Raw genomic sequence first — 16,042 nt, forward strand, 5'->3', positions numbered from 1 at the left:
CAGCTCTGAGGAGTAATTAAGTCATCTGATGTGGCTGCAGCCTAGGTCCCCAGGCCAGCTAGGGGGCAGGAAATGGCCTGGGTGCTCACCACAAGGCAGGCCAGGACCTCCCAAGGGCTGAACTCCTTCCCTCTGTGGTCCTTGGGAGGGACTGAGGCCATGCCCAGCTCAGCCTGGGGGTGCTGGTGGCCCCCAAGTCTGTGTCTCCAACATTGCTCAGTGTCCTTCGTGTACCTCCCGCTCCACACACACAGAGCTGGCGTCCCCTGCTTCCTCTTAAGCCTGCAGCTATGTCCAGCCTAAGCTGAGGCCAGGCCCTTCACCACAGCTGCTTGTTGGGAACTTCAGTTCCTAGGACCCGTCCTCTCCCACCCGCCTTCCAATCACCCACCACGTTCTGCTGCTTTTACATCCAGCTTTTCCCAACAGTAGCTCTTCCTCTCAGACCTCCCCTCCTCCCATCTGGGTTGTCACAGTGGGACAGCAGAACCTCCCCCTCCAGCTGGCCGTGCAATCCGGTTCCACATGGGTGGAGAATCTCCCGTTTTGCCTCATCTCCATTCACACTCAAGCCATCTTGAAAAGGTCTCTTCCCCTAACAGAAGCTTCTTATCAATTTTTTTCTATGAGCTTTTCCCTTGTCTTCCTTCTTCCTTGTCCAGAACTGTCAAGAGGCTGAGGTTTGACCCCACTTCAGGCTGCCACGGCCTGTCACAGGTTGGCAGGAGCCGGCACACACGCGACTCCTGGGTCAGAGACAAAGGACTTATTCACAGCAGGGCAGGTGGCAAGGACTTCATGTTTGCTGCCACTTCTCTTCTGTCATGTGCCCCGAGTGTGCTGCCGAGCTGGGCCCAGGGGAATGCCAAACACACAGTGGATATGCCGCACCCTTGGAACCTCAACTTAGGAAGATCCATCTTTCCAAGAAAATGACTAGTAAACTTGATGGACGTTTGCCCTGGAGGGAAACGATATCCTCCAAGGTGAGAAAATGGGGGGGAAAAAAATCTACCCTTTTTCCAAAAGGAAGAAATGATCTGTCTCTTCCAAGGTTACTCAAACGCTCTTAAAAAAGGGAGTCTGGGGAATGGAGTTGTAGTTCAGGGGTACAGCGCTTGCCTGGAACATGTGAGGCACTGGATTTGACCCTTGGTACCACATTAAAAAATAAATAAATAAAATAAAGATATTGTGTCCATTTGTAACTAATAAAAAAGGAGAGAGAGAGTGAGAGAGAGAGAGAGTCTCGCTGGGCCTGGAGATTCATACCTGTAATCCCCAGTGGCTCTGGAGGCTGAGGCAGGAGGATCACAAGTTCAAAGCCAGCCTCAGCAACTTGACAAGGCCCTAAGCAACTTAGGAAGACCCTGTCTCAAAATTGAAAAATAAAGAAAAGGGCTGGGGATGTGGCTCAGTGGTTAAGTGCCCCTGGGTTCAATCCTTGATACCGAAAACAAAAATGAGAGAGGGGGAAGGTGGGGGGGGAGGGAGAGAGAGAGAAAAGCCATCAAGGACTCTGCCCCAGGACGCAGAAATGCAAGAGCTTCGCGGAGAGTGGGCTCCCAGCAGCCTCACGGGACTGACAGGCCCTTCTGTCCCTGGCCAGGTCCTTGTCCTTCAAGCACAGCTCAGACACCCCTGGCTCCAGGAAGCTCTCTGCACCCTTCATGCTGCAGGCCCCCATAGCATGCTGTGCCTACCGCTGTCCCCACCCAGGTCACTTTAAACTGAAAATATCCCCAAGGCTTAGCCAGCTCCAGAGTGTGTGCCCCGTGCTCACAGGAGACATTTACTTCCTGAGTAGATTTTGGCGAACTGTCCCCTCCCCAGGGCTGACATAGGCCGGCCGGGACAGGTGTAGCACACATTTCCCACGTGTCCTCCCAGCTGTGCGACTTTGGCAGTGAACAACCCTGTGACTGACGGTGCGAGCCCCGTGTCTATTTACCCTTATAAAAAGACTGGGGGTGTCTCCTGCCTGCCCCCACCCAGGAAACAGGGTGATCCCAGCACCAAGCCTGGGAAATCGGGGTGTAATAAGAATGGGGGCACCAAGGCACACAGCCGCTAAGGTACGTGCTGCGTCCCCACCGCCAGCCTGGAGCTCAGGTCTCCTGCTCCCAGGCCCCGCCCACCGTGGGACTGCTGAGTAGGTTTGTGGCCAGACGTCTAGCTCCCTGTGGCCTGCTGCGTGGGCTGCAGAGGCGCTTCCTGAGAGCTTCCTCAGGACCCAACATTTTCCAGCAAATAGTGTGGCAACAGGGACGAGGGGAAGCCACCGCTGAGTTGGCACTTTTCTCCCCCAAGCGCTGCCCCATGTGAAGGCAGGGGCTGCTTCCTGTCCCTGCTGTTCCCTCTTCCCCACCTAAGATGACCCTGCCCAGCAGCTGGCACCCTGGTGCTGGGTTCCGGCCATTGAGTGCACACGTCAAGGGCATCAGGGAACCGGTGTCAGCGTCCAGACTGGCCTGGGGCTGCCACGTGGGAGGGCAGCCTCCTGTGTGCAGAGTCCTGGCTGCACCCAGAGGACCCTCCCGGGGGCTTCTGCTCCTCTTGGCCTGGCCCCAGCGAGCAGCAGATTCCACACACCCCATTAAGGTGTGGTGGGGCCACCTGGTCCAGGCATCTTTGGGGCCAGGTTAGGGCTTTCTGTGATGGAGGGACTCCAGCCAGGCCAAGCTGAGGTCAGGAGCCTCAGGAGCCACCATCCCCACCCTGGACACCCAGCTCGGAGCCCACTGTTCGACCCCAGGCGTGGTGCTTTGTTCTGCCACCCCAGGCCACCTGGATCCCCTTTCTCTGAGGTCTCCTCCATAAATTCCTCCCCCTGGGGCGGCTGCGTGGAGAACATAAAATAATGCAGGGGAGTCACAAGCGGGTGCCAGGCACCCAGAGCTCCGCTGGATCCGTCACAGCTCCCTGAGGCTCCTGATGACCAAAGCTCTGGGTGACTGTCCCTCCTGCTCTCTGGGACTCATGGCCTCAGGGTAAAGAGACCTGAGGGCAGACCTGGTGCCCAATTCACCCCTGAACTCCACCTACAGCTCAGGCGAATGGCAGCCTCTGACCTCCCCAGCTGGCTCAGGCCTGGTGGCAGGCGGTGGGCACTGTGCCCTCCCAGCTGGGCATGAAGCTACAGAGCCCAGCCTGGCCTGAGTCCAGAGGCGGTGCTGGGAGCCGAGGACGAGGACGGTGTCTGCACCTGGCAGGGGCCGGGGGACAGGCAACCTGGGATGGAGCCTTGGTGTCTGGTACACTGACCTCCAGGCAGGGCTCATGCTGGGGCACCCCCTGCCTCGAAGACTCACTGAGATGGTAGGTGCCTGGGTTCCATAAGGCTAAGCCCAGGCTGCTGTTCCCTGATGCCCCCATTTACACTGGGGTCCCCACGAGCTCTGCTTCCTCTGCTGTTCCCAGGACCTCGAAGAGTGCTGACGTTAAGCAGGTCCCCAATGAACACCCATCTTTAATCAGTGCCAAGGACAGACAGGGACAGGACAGATCCGCTGGAGGAAGAGGAGGATAACAGACAGCTGCTAGTGGATGGGCAGACTGTCACGGGACTGTCAAGGGCTGCGGACCATGGTAGGCACTGTCTGGCTCAACCCAGGTGTCAAGAAAGGCCTCCTGTGGAGATGGGCTTTGAAGGCTCTAGAGGAGCTGATCAGGTGAAGACGCAGGGAATGGTGTTGGGGGGGCAGCAGCAGCAGGGGGGCGAGAGATGGTTCTGGAAGTCATCTAGAGCTGGGATGGAAAGAACCAAGGGTGGTGGGGGTGTAGAAGATGACCAGGCTGAGGGTCAGACGGGGCCAGGGCCCCGAGGGCTGCAGGCTCTGAGAACACTGCAGGTTCTGGCAGAGGGCAGGGGCCTTCTGAGCCCCAACTGGGAGAGTCAGGCCGTGGCCTGGGATGGCCACAGAGCTCCAGCTTCTCCAGAGAAGGAAACGCCGCTTTCACAAGGGCTTTTATTAAACTCCCCCAAGTGCCTCTTTCAACAATTGCCACAGCCCTGTGTGTCCACCAGGGAATGGGCCCTGTCAGTTTTCCCCTGGTGGAGGTGGGGCTTGTCCATGTATCCGTGGCCTTGCTTGGTGGTCCTGGTGTCTGGCTGCCTCTGGAGGGGTGCAGGTGCTGTAGGGGGCTGTGGGCACTGGGGGTTGAGGGCAGGCTCTCTGGCAGGGGCAGGGGGCCTATCCCTTCAACACACACCCTGAGAGATGCTCCTGAGATGCTGCGTGTTTCCGGAACTTCCCAGCTCCATCCTGAGTAGCAGAGGAGCAACTGGGGGCCAGGCGCTCCCTCTTCAATCAGCCCTGGAAAATGAGCCCTAGAAATAGCAAGGAGGGGGAGGGCCGCAGGAGGCAGAGGAGCCGGCCTGAGGGCCTGTGAGTGAGCAGGGGTGGCTTAGTAGCTGCAGCTGGCTGGAGAACCTCTTCCCTCTCTGAGCCTCAGTTTCCCTTTTCTGTCTAATGAAGAACGTGGCCTCTCAGTGCTATGACTCCACCTCAGGAAGTGCCCTTGGCCACTGCTTCATGTTATCCTCACAATTACTTTGTGCCCTTGGGTTACCATGTTCAGTGGGTGGTACACATGTACATAGGCGGGCACCTGCTGGGAGTCTCCGTGTGTGTGCTCAGACATAGGGGCACGTTTCTGGATGAGTGGGTGCAGCCGAGTGGGGTGGGGTGAGTGAGGGAGGCCCCAGTCCCTGTTCTCCTGTCCCACCAGTCTCAGGAAATACTGCCATGGCAAGGACCCTGGTAGCACGGGCCTCACAGGAAGTTGGGCTCCCGCACCACCAGGAAGGGCGGGTTCCCGCTGTCCCCACCACCATCCAGGGGCCGGTACACGAAGTGGAAGTCGCGCTTGGGCTCACTTCGCAGCAGATAGCCCTTGATGCGATGTGGCAGTGCCTCGTCGGCCAGTTGGAAGCAGCGCCCGTCCACCAGCACGAAGAGCCGGTGCTCCTGGGGCTGGGTCACCTCGAACTTCTCAGCGCACTGTGCACACAGCGCCTGGGCCATCGTGTCTGCCCGTGACGCCAGCGTCCGCGACTGCTGCTCAGGCTCCAGATACGACACACAGATGAAGTCCTGCGGAGTGAGACAGAGGGCACTCCAGTCACCTGCAGGGCCAAGTGGGCGTCTCGTTGGCCCCCACCCCGGTGCTGGGAACTGGGGCCAGCAGTGAGGGGCTGGACGACTGTGGACACTTCATGGCCTTCTCTGGTCCCCAGGCTCACAGGAGCAGTTGTGAAGCTGGGGGTTGGGCACCTGCAGCCCCCCCTTACCCTGCGACTGAGTCTGCTGGGTGACCCTTCGCTCTGTCACTGGGCTGACTATTCTGGATCATTGAGTCGGTTTTTTTTTTTGAGTCCTGGCATTGAGGAGCCAGTGCGCCCCCTGGTGGCCAGTCTAGAGGCCCGCCCTCCTCCCTCCCTCCACCCATCATTCCATGGCTTATCTTTCCCAGAGTTCCCCTGTGCCCAGGAACAAGGCTGGAGATCAGCGTAAATAAAACTAGGGGTGCGGACCTTACTCCCAACGTCCCACAACTCAGGCGGAACAGTTCAGGCCCTTAAGGCTGGAATTGCCTCTGGGGCTCAGAGGCCAGGTGGGGACAGGAGGGTGGGGCAGAAGGCTTGGGGAAAGAGGGAGGGGAGCTGGGGGAAGAACACAGGAGTTAGGACATGTGGAAAGGGCATTGTGTGAGCAAGGTTTCCAAGTACCTGGCCAGCACACTCAGCACCCTCCACCAGCCCCAGAAACAGGACAGTGTGGCCCCTGAGTCCCACGCTTGGTTCTGAATCTTCTCCCATTTACTGTGCAACCTTGACCTACTTAAGCCTGTTTCCTCAGCTGTCCACTGAGTACATCAGTCATGACAGGGCTGTGAGAACTACACCGAGTCAGCCTCTCCTTCACCCAGGACCAAGCAGGTGTGAAGCGCATGTGAGGCCGTGACTGCCCTCTGCTGGACAAAGTGGTAACAGCAGGCGCAGATGGCTCCACAGCAGCCATGCCATGGAGAGGGCAATGACCACCACAGTAGTGAGTGCTTAAGAGGCCCCAGGCTGGGTCAAGGGCTTCACTGCTGCTGCCACGCCCCCTCTCTTGGTGTCACAGGGCTGTCCTTGCATTGCCCAGTTAGGCCTCCTAAGGGCCCTTGCCTCCTACTGTTGACCTTGGGGCTCTGGGTTTTCATGCCCCAGGGAAAGGATTTAAGGAGTTGGGTGTCCACGAAGTGCTGGGACTGGGCAGAGAGTGTGCGCTGCCCAGGTTCCAGAAACTCTATTGAGGGCTCCTGGCCTCTCTCCCAAGCTTCCCTCTTCTCAGTGGTGGGGGGGTCTGTCTATTCCTCTGCCTGGATCAGCATCAGGAACCCACCGGCTGCAAACGAGAAGGAAGGAATGGCTGGGCCAGGCTTGGACCAAGAGCATCCATATCCCCAAGCTGGTGGGTGTAGGCATGCCAGAGGGCATGGGGAGAGTGGTGGGCTGGAGCTCCTACCAGCTTGGGAGAGCACGCCTCTTTCCAACTCTAAGATCAGGGATACGAGCTGAAACTGGGAGTTTACACCATGGAAATTGACAGAAGCTAAATTCAGAGGTTTTTTTTTTTTTTTTTTTCCTCCTTCTTCTTCATAGAGAGCCATTACAAGGTGCTGTTGATTAGGGGAAGGAGTAGGGACATTAGCTTGGCAGCCTACACAGGTGCTGGGTTGGCGGAGCTCATCTGCTCACAGTCAGCTTGTGTGAGTAGAGAAACTAAGTCCCAGAGAGGCAGGGATTGCTCAGGGTCATGCAGAGAGCCAGCTCAGAGGTGGGTCCAGAACTTGAGCTTCCTTGCCTCCCAGGCCTGGGTTGCATCTGTTATAGATGGGCCATCTGGAAAGCCAGGAGTGGGATTCAGGACTGGAGAGCTCTGGGAGCTGGGGTGGTTGTCTCTGCATAACGATAGCTTGTTATAACTCTCTCCATTTTCCACATACTACAGTCTGTTCTGTCCTAGGTCCTGGGCTTGGGACTCCTGAGACATGTGAACTATGGGTCTGCCCTCCTAGAGGTAATGGGTTCATACACAGAGGGTTACAACATGGTGGGATATGCACTGTAATGGGGGTGGCAGTGGGAAGCACAGAGGAGGGGCAAGAGGGGGCATCAGGAAAGTCTCTGGCTGTTAGAGACCCTGTGTTGTCTTGAGGGCTGGCGTGACAGCTGGAGAGGGAGGCAGCAGCCTGGGTGGAGGCTGGTCAGCCAGGAGCTGTTGGGGAGCTGTGGGTGACTGGGTTTATTGCAGGCTGGGTGTGACGGGGGAGGATGTGGCCTGAATGTTGTCTGCATAGATGGAGAGATGGAGGGGTGGGCGGCTGGTCGGTGGGGACAGAATCGGGGTAACGGAAAGCTTGGCAGCTTCTGCATTTGTCCAGGGACCCAGGGGCAAGGCGGTAGGTCAGCTTGTGTCCCCATCTCCAGCCCTAGTGGGGCACTAAGTGCACAACAGGGGCTAGAGTCATCTCATCTGCCCCATCAGAACTCCCATGCTGGTAGGACTTCTCTAGGCCCACCCCTGTCCCTGGCCTGGAGCTGGACATACCTAGCAGGCCAGGTCTGGGGTCCCTTCCTCTGGTGGGAGCCCCGCTATCCCCTGAGGGCAGGGCTGGCCAGACGGAGCAGGCAATTGCTGTCACAGCCATTGAGCCAGCTGGGCAGCGAGACTGGCATCTGGGCAGGGTCCTCCCGCCTGCTCCCATCACTGGCCCAGGCTCACCTGCACCGAGGAGCGCGAGGCCCGGGCCTTGTTGAGCGTGCGCCTCCGCTCCCAGCGGTGGATGGAGTCCTGCACCTCCACACTCAGCTGCCGGGTCACCGTGATCTTGTCGTAGTTCTTGATGTGCTCCAGGGCCCCGTAGGTGGTGGTCAGATAGTAGGAGCCTGCGGGGTCGAGGGTGCGGAGGTTGAGCTAGGACACGAGGAAGGTGTCCAGGCTCCGCCCCGCCGCCACCAGGGGGCGCCTGCAGCCCGGTCCCCAGCTTCCAAGACTGAGCTCCTGGCCACGCCCACCGCGCAGCCGGGCAAGGGCCCAAAGCCCAGCTCTGCTCAAAACCGGTTTCCCTTCTAAATGAACCGCTTGCTTACTTTCAAAGCGGTGTATTACAATGTAAAGGATGGGCAAGAGACAGAAACGTGGATGCCTTTAAAGTGGGCTGGGAGTGGCTGGGAGCTTCTCCTGGATCACACACCTTCTGAGCCAGTGGATGTCTTATTATTCTAAAAATAGCTTTAAAAGATGTGGGGGACATTTTAATTACTCTGTGTAGTTTTTAATGATTTAAAATAAGTAAGCATTTTGAATGAGCCAGTTGCCCATTTCTTCTCACTTTCTTAATTCACTTCATGTGCATTCTTTTTTTTTTAATATTTATTTTTTAGTTGTAGTTGGACACAATACACTCATTTTATTTATTTGTATGTGGTGCTGAGGATGGAACCCAGGGCCTTGCACATGCGGGGCGAGCGCTCAACCGCTGAGCCACAACCTCAGCCCTCATGTGCATTCTTAATCCCTAACGTTTCCTGGAGTAAAGCTTCGAGATACTTCAGACCTCAAAATTTACGTGTGATTTTAAGATAAAAGACAATATTGTGCATGGATGCTTGGTTCATTGTTCTTAGCTTATTAGGGGCTTTTGGCTGAAAAAAAAAAGTCTAGAACTATAAGCCTCGTTGAGCCCCAGAGACAGAGGGTGACTTGGCCAAGGTCACACAGTGACCAGGGCCCTGGAGGGGAAGGAGGTTCTCAGAACCTGTTCTCTTCGGATCTTCAGTGTTGTCATTTCCAGGAGCTGGCTTCCTTGCCCTTCATCAGACCTCTCTCCCTGGCCCCTTTTAGTGCCAAGACAATGATTTTTTATTATGCCAAAGACCCAAATCCCATCTTCCCTAATGAACTGGGTCCCACTGTTATTTGGGGAATTAACACTGGAATGAAAATATTCATTTCCCGACTCCCAGGGTGGCACGGGCAGGAGCCCTGTTCTGGCTCCTTGGATGTGAGTGAGGCTTCCAGGAAGGCCTTTGAAAGGGACAGACTTCATTTGACATATCCCTTTGGGTTTTTGCCTGTCCCCATTCCTCCTTCCTGGAATACAGAGATGAGCCTGGAGGCCCAGCAGCTGCATTGTGATCAGAGGTGGTAAGCACAAAGACAAAGGCCCACATGCTAAGGAGAGCTGGAAGGAGCTGGCCCAGATTCCATCCTCATCAGCTGTGGAGCCTGCACTTCTTGATCAAGGTCACAGACCAATCCCTCGCCCTGATCAAGCCATTATGAGTTACACTGTGAGTTACTCGCAACCCCAAGCCTCCCAACGGCCACGCTGGATGGAGGAGTCCCACAACCAGTGCAGGCCAGGTCCACCCCTGGGCCAGGGAGGGTGGGGGGCGCTAAAGGGGTCTATGGCCACAGGATCACCCACCCTGTGTTGACCCTGATCAGAGAAGAGCCACGAAGCCACTGGTGTGTCTCCCTTCCTAGGTGAATGCCAAGCCTGAGTGTCCAGGATCTCTGGTGCCTCCAGCCCTTGCTTCCCTTGGGGACACTCTGTCCAGTCCGGGAGTCAGGAAACAGGGCTTGCAGCAGCCGTCCTGTGTTCCTGGGCGAGCTCTCTCTGCCTCGGTTTCCCCCTCTGCAAATCCCATAACATTTGAAGAGTCAACGAGAGGAGCCATGCAAGGCACAGATTTAGTGACCTGCGGGCAGTGCTTGTGGCTCCATGACCTCAGACTGTTCAGAGGCTTCTGCTCCCTTCCCTGGGCCGTGAGCCATGCAGTACCTGCTGCGACCACTAGGTGGTGGCTGACACCGATGTGAGGTCTGGGGACTCTGGGGTGTAACATCCCTTGGTTGGAAAAACTCAGTGTGGAGAGGGGACCTGGGCAAAGGAGTCCCTGAGGGCATTTATGGAAAGGCTTGAATTCTGGGCGGGCTCCAGCCAGTGCCTGGGCCTCCTGTCAGTCAGAGGGGTGGGAGCAGTGGGGAGATGTGGAAGGGGACCGGGTCCCACCATCCTTCTCTCATGCTTCCAGGAAGCCCCTGATGGCCTACTGCAGATGGTGGGTCCTGGTGGCTGGCCTTTGCTAAATAAATTACATCACCTGGAACAGGCCTGGAGGAACCTCCAGAGCACAGGGTCGGCTGGCAGGCTCTCTGTGGGACGCAGACTGTTTGCAGGACGGCGGAGCGGCTCTGCCGTCAGCCTGCCTCGGGCCTCTGGTCTGGATTGGCAACGCACATGTGGACACCCAGCTGCAGTGGGTGGCATTAGGAGGTGGGGCCTTTCAGAGGTGACTAAGTCACCAGGGGGAGTCCTCCTGAATCAGATTAGTGTCCTTATAAAAGAGGCCCTGAGAGCTGTGCTGTCCCTTTCACCATGCGAGGACACAGCAAGGAGGGCCATCTATGAGGAAGGGCCCTCACCAGACACGAAATCTGCCTGTCCCTTGATCTTGGGCGTTCAGCCTCCAGAACGGTAAGAAGCAATCTCTGTGGTTCACAGGTTGCCCAGTTAGTGGCTTTGGTCATGGCAGCCCAAAGCCACGGACGCTCAGGTACCCCGGAGAATGCTGCAGCACCCAGGCTGCCCAACACCTTCACTGTGCCGGCCAGAGGGCTTAGGTGACCCGCCCAGGTTGTCCTGCAGTCCGAGGCAGAACGGGCCCAGACTGCTCTTTGGACGCCCCCCTCTTAGTTCTTTTAGGTTCAAGCCACTTAATTCCCGAGCCTGGGGCCTGGGGGGCCTGCCCCGGCCCAAGCATCTCTGACTTCCATGGAGCAAGCAGCACTGGAAGCTGCACCAGTGGGGCTCGGTCTGTCCCCTCTCCTCACCCTCTTCTAGTGCTCACAGGTGGGACCGTCGTCTCTCCTGCTTCTCGGGGCTGAGGTGATGGGGGCCCTGGGCACACCCCCAGCTGACTTGGGGGCTAGGCAGGGGGACTCAGAAGTGCCTCCTGCCTCACACTGCCCTCCTGTCCTTGGGCCCAGACACGTCCAGATGGAGGGTTGAGGCTGTTGAATGAGGGAAGGCCCTGTCCTCGCTGGAGACCCCAAGGCCATCTTGGTACCGGAGACCAACAGCTGTGAGGCTGGGCCTGTCCTAGGTGATGTGACCTCCCACACCCTGGTTTTTGGAATGGGGCAAAGGGAGGGTCAGGGAGGCCACCGCGGCTCCTCCAGGTGCTCGTGACTCTGTCCCCTGGCCCTTGGAGCTGCCATGGTGGGTCTGCTCCTGCTGTGGGCGACGAGGTGACAAGGGTTGTTAGGAGGGGCCGCGCCATGGCTGCACAGTCATCTTGGCAGACACCTTGCAGGTGCCCTGGAGACCTGCCTGCAGGGCCCGAGGTGGGCAGAGACTCTGACTGCCCAGGTCTGGCAAAGGCAGGCTGCAGGCCCTCAGGAGCCTCGGGTCAGAACCTGAGGACGGTTTCAGACCTTCGTGGAGGATGTGGACTCTGCTGGGTCTCAGAAGTGCCCAAAGTGCCCAGAACAGACCAGACCTCCTGCCTGAGCTGCCTCGTGTTCCCCATCAACCCGCTGGGCTCCTGGGAACAGGGACCAGGAGCCCTGGAGGCCCCAGCAGGACTGGGCAGGGAGATGCAGGTCCACAGTGAGGGCTGCTAGCCCAGGGGCTTCCTGCTGTCCCTGCTCAGCATGACGCCTGGCCTGGAGCCCTGTTTGGCCACAAGGATTCAGGATGAGGACAGAACAGGAGTCATGGTAGCCACCACTACCAAAGAGCCAGCCACCCAGACATCTGCCCAGAGCCCCAGGGCCCCCTCCACGTTTCCACCCTGCAGTGACCTCCAGGGACATTGAGTCCCACCCCTGCAGGGTCTGGGCCCTTCCTTCGGCAGGACTTTATGATTTCTCCTGAGGCGGTCAGCAGCACGTGGCTGCTGTGGGGGATTTAGAGAACGGAAAAAATGCCAAGAGGAGCTGCCATGGGCTCAGGACTCAGGGCTTTCCTTGGTCACCGTGTCCCTCCCCCCAGCCCCTCTGTGCTCTAGCCACTTCATCAGCCTCTCCTCAGCGTTTGTCACGTGGGATTGAGTGCGGACTCATCTTGTTTGCTCATTGGTTTAACCTGCTTGAGGTTTGATTCCTCCCCTGGAAGGAAACTGTGAGAAACCCCACATGGAGGCAGAAGCCTGGCACCACCTGCTGAGTGAATGAGTCACTGGGCCCAGCCCAGGGACCTTAGTAAGAGTCTTAGCACTTTTCTTGTTGATGTATAAGAGTCTTTTACATATGGAGGCTGTTAAGTCTTGGTTTACTGATTTGTAGGGACACTTTCTCCTGGTTTATTGTTATCTTCTACTTAGGGTCATTTTTGACATGTAAGAGTTTTGACCCTTAGGGGTTACATGTAGGGCAGCCCCAAGACCATGGTGAAGGTTCCTGCCGAAAGCCCCAGGCAGGCTGCTGTTCCTCGTAGGGGTAAGTCCTAGGAATGGAGGCTCCGGGTTTGAGGAAGAAGGCAGCTGGGCTCACGGTCCCTGACCCTTCTGCCTCCCCCACCCTGCCATTCTTTCCCTCAAGTTGTGGGGCCTGTGGGGACAGGTCAGTGTTGCCTGGAGCCCCCTCCCATCTCCTCAGCCTGTAGTGCTTCCGTGTGCTTGCTTGGGGTGCTGAACCCTAAGAGGATGACCTGAGGAGGCGGAGGTCCCCAGGTGTAGGATGAATGAAGTGTTCACTCATTCTGTGAGCCTATCAGCCTGTCCTGCCCGGCACTGAAGTCCAGCCTGGCATGGATGACTGGATGGGCAAATGGCTGTGTGAATGGATGAGTTGATGGATGGATGGATGATTGGATGGGTAGATGGATGGATGGGAGGATGGAATGGATGAGTTGATGGATGGATAAGTTGATGGATGGATGGATGGATGGATGAATGGATGGATGGATGTGTGGGTGATAGGATGGGTAGATGGATGGATAGGGGGATGGATGGATGAGTTGATGGATGGATAAGCTGATAGATGGGTGAATGGATAGATGAGTGATTGGATGGGTAGATGGATGGATGGATGGATGGATGAGTTGATGAATGGATGGGTGGATGGATGGATGGTGGGTGGATGGATGAACTAAAGAAAATTTGGTTCCTTCTGAGCTCCTAGACCTCATGTATGTATGTATGGCAAGTTGCCCCACCTGCAGGAAACATTTAACTGAAGAGGAAAGTAGCTGCAGACACCAGAGCCATGAGCCACAGTTGCATAGGACAGTGAAGCTCGGAGCTCCCCTGATCTTTCAAGAACTCACAGACGTGGGGAAAAGGGAATTACTGGAGACTGAGATGGAGCAAATGATGTTCCATGCATGTATGATGATGTCAAAATGAACCCCACTATCATGCATGATTATAATAAAAACACTTAAAATAGAACTCACAGAACCACTCACATGAAACTGTCACCCCAGAAACATGATAAAAATGCAAATAGATGCAAAAGAGAGTCAGCTAATCTCAAGAACCACAAAGCCCAAAGGGGCCTGGGGGCCTGGGAGTCTTGCTCAATTCTTTGTGGCTCATGTCTCAGGGGCCAGGTCGGGGCTCCCTCAGAGCTGGTAGGGGGCCATCTGCCCTTCAAGGGATGCTTGGTGGCAGGGTGGCTGAGGCTGTGGGCGGGAGGAAGTGGAGGGAAGGAGGCAGGGGAAGGGAAGGCTGGAGGTGGGTGCAGCTAACCACACCCCTCCCTCGTCCTACTGGGGAGCGGGCCCTTGCCACCTCAGTAACCTCCCCCACCAACAGAGGTCCTGAGCAGGGCTGGGTGAGCAGGGCTGGGGGTCCCTGGGGCCGCTCGAGGAACTGACCACTCCCTGTCAGACTCCTCCCGGGGACACTGTCCATCACGGCTCACCTCCTACGCTGCCACGGCTCTTCCCTCTGGGAGGAACCCCTTCCCATCTTTATCTGCTGAGCCCTGTTCTCCTCCAGTGCTTCGCTCAGGCGTCACCTCCTCCGGGAAGCGCTCCCTGACTGCTGTGCCATCTGGCCTGGGGTGTGGGGGGCCGGGGTCGACTCACCTTCCCCCAGCTGCAGGGCGGGGTCCATGAGCTCCATCATGTACTCCACGCTGAGCAGCATCTCGGTCAGGTTGCTGCGGGCCAGCACATACATGAGCACTGGGAGGAAGTCGTCGGCCCCGTAGGGCTTCCCTGGGGGGGCAAGAAGGAATCCGTGAGACCCCGGCGCCCCTGGGGGCTGCTCCCTGCTGGGGTGGGGGGTTGTGGTTTGCTGGCGGGGCGGTCATCTCTGCAGAGGAACATGCCCACTCTTTGTCCCTGGGATCAGCCTCCTGGGGGGGGGGGTCCTGAGGCCCAGGGCAGGTCTGGGAATAGGGAAGTGAGAAAGTGCTCTTGTCGGGGGTGAAAAAGAACCCAGCCCCTTCCCCTTTCTCAGCTCCCCCGCAGGTCACCACGTCCCTGCTTGGCCACCAAAATCACATCACACTTATTCACAGACCCACCCAAGGGCAGCTGTCTGCTTCACACCGAAGACTTCTGGGAAGGTCCCTGTCCCCGCTAACCATGCATCTCCCTCCCTCAGCCGGAGGCCACAGCCAGGACCTCACCTTCACCATCACCCTGAGCGTCCGCCTTTCCTGGGGCGGGGTGTTCCTGCAAACCCGGAGAGCCACAAAGCGTCCCTGTTGCCTTTGGGGGAGAGGTCCCCAGGGCTCAGAGAATCCCGATGGCAGGGGTCCCTCGCAAGGCAGGTGGAGAGTCCCCAGTAAGGGACAGAGGCAGAAAGGAGGGTGGAAGCTGGGACCAGAATGGATCGCCCCAATTTGCCCCTGGGCTGGCTCTGAGACCCTCCTTTGGCAACCCAAAACTGGAGTTTGGACGTGAATTCACCCGGGCACAGGATGCCCCTGGCACCCAGCCTGCCTCTGGAGCACACCTGGGATTGAAGCTTGGCAGCGAGGCTCTGCACTGTGGGGCGCAGCCTTGCTGGTCCCCCGTCCCAATTCCCACTTCCTCCAACAAAAGGAGGTCAAGGCCAGGCCTGGGCTCAGCCAGAGGCCACAGGGTGGTGTGTGACCCCAGAAAGGTCTTCAGCGGTGCTGCTGCCTCCTGTGTTTTGGGGAGACTAATAAACAGCCTGAACGCTTTCTAAACAGTTTCTAGTTCTTTCAAAAGATTTATTTCCACTTTCAAAAGATTTATTTCCACTTGACCCGTTTTGCAAAGGATTTAGGTGACCATTGGGGAAATACAACTCATGACATGAGAATTAAAATAAAAATGTAAACATCAAGACTAATATAAATTATGAAAGGAATCCCAGGAAAAATCAAAACCCAAATAAACAAGAATCTGTGCAGTTGCTTCTTTAGAATTCCAAACCTGGCTTTGAGTTTCCTAGTGGCCAAAGTGAGGAGGGAAACCTCATCTGTTCTGTTTTTCTCATTGCTCAAGAGGAGATAGAGCTGAGACTCGGGGGAACCCAATTATTGTTCTAACCCTTAGCTCTAAAATAAAAATTTCACATGGGGCTTTATTTGGGGGACATGAGCCGTGATTGGCAAGTCCCTGCAGCACACATGGGGACATTTCACAAGGATCTCATGTTCAGGGCAAGCACTTCCGGGAAGCAGAGTAAATTTCACAGTTGCTGATGCTTGTTCATATCTGTTCCTCACAACAATGATATAAGGTAGGTGTTGTTTTGCTTCCTTAAGGGGAAGACTTCAGAGAGCTCCAGTGACTGTCCCTTGGCCCTCCCTAGAGTTCTGAGTGTAGAGGGCTGGCCTCTGGCCTTGGGTCTGGGTTCGAATCCCAACTGTACCACTCACTAGTGGTGGGCCAGGGAAAGCTCCTTGGCAGAGAGGTTGGGATTCGGTGCCCAGAGAGTACCATGGTCCAAGTTGACATGGTGGCCTGGGCCAAAGTGGCCTCTCATACTTTGAACCAAGTAGAAAAAGTTAATGAATGATCTCTACGATTTAACAAAACAGAACAAAACAAAACACTG

General features: G+C 56.7%; 1 protein-coding gene across 5 annotated transcripts in view; it reads right to left on the reverse strand.

The window, feature by feature from the left end:
- Positions 1-3,962: 3,962 nt before the first annotated feature.
- Rin3 (Ras and Rab interactor 3) overlaps positions 3,963-16,042 on the reverse strand; it is a 108,322-nt gene continuing 96,242 nt past the window's right edge. For 4 of the 5 annotated variants that reach the window (XM_076849729.2, XM_076849734.2, XM_077109126.1 and 1 more), the window contains 3 exons: positions 14,092-14,223; positions 7,773-7,936; positions 3,963-5,096 (listed from right to left, as the gene is read on the reverse strand). In XM_076849729.2, coding sequence (XP_076705844.2) covers positions 4,776-5,096; positions 7,773-7,936; positions 14,092-14,223 — 617 coding nt within the window. In that variant the 3' untranslated portion in view covers positions 3,963-4,775. Of the gene's footprint in view, positions 5,097-6,327; positions 6,393-7,772; positions 7,937-14,091; positions 14,224-16,042 lie in introns of those variants that run through there. The other variant, XM_076849733.2, reaches the window with a different exon arrangement.

Source organism: Callospermophilus lateralis, chromosome 3 (genome assembly GCF_048772815.1).
Source record: "Callospermophilus lateralis isolate mCalLat2 chromosome 3, mCalLat2.hap1, whole genome shotgun sequence".
In the NCBI taxonomy this organism is placed as follows: Eukaryota; Metazoa; Chordata; class Mammalia; order Rodentia; family Sciuridae; genus Callospermophilus; species Callospermophilus lateralis.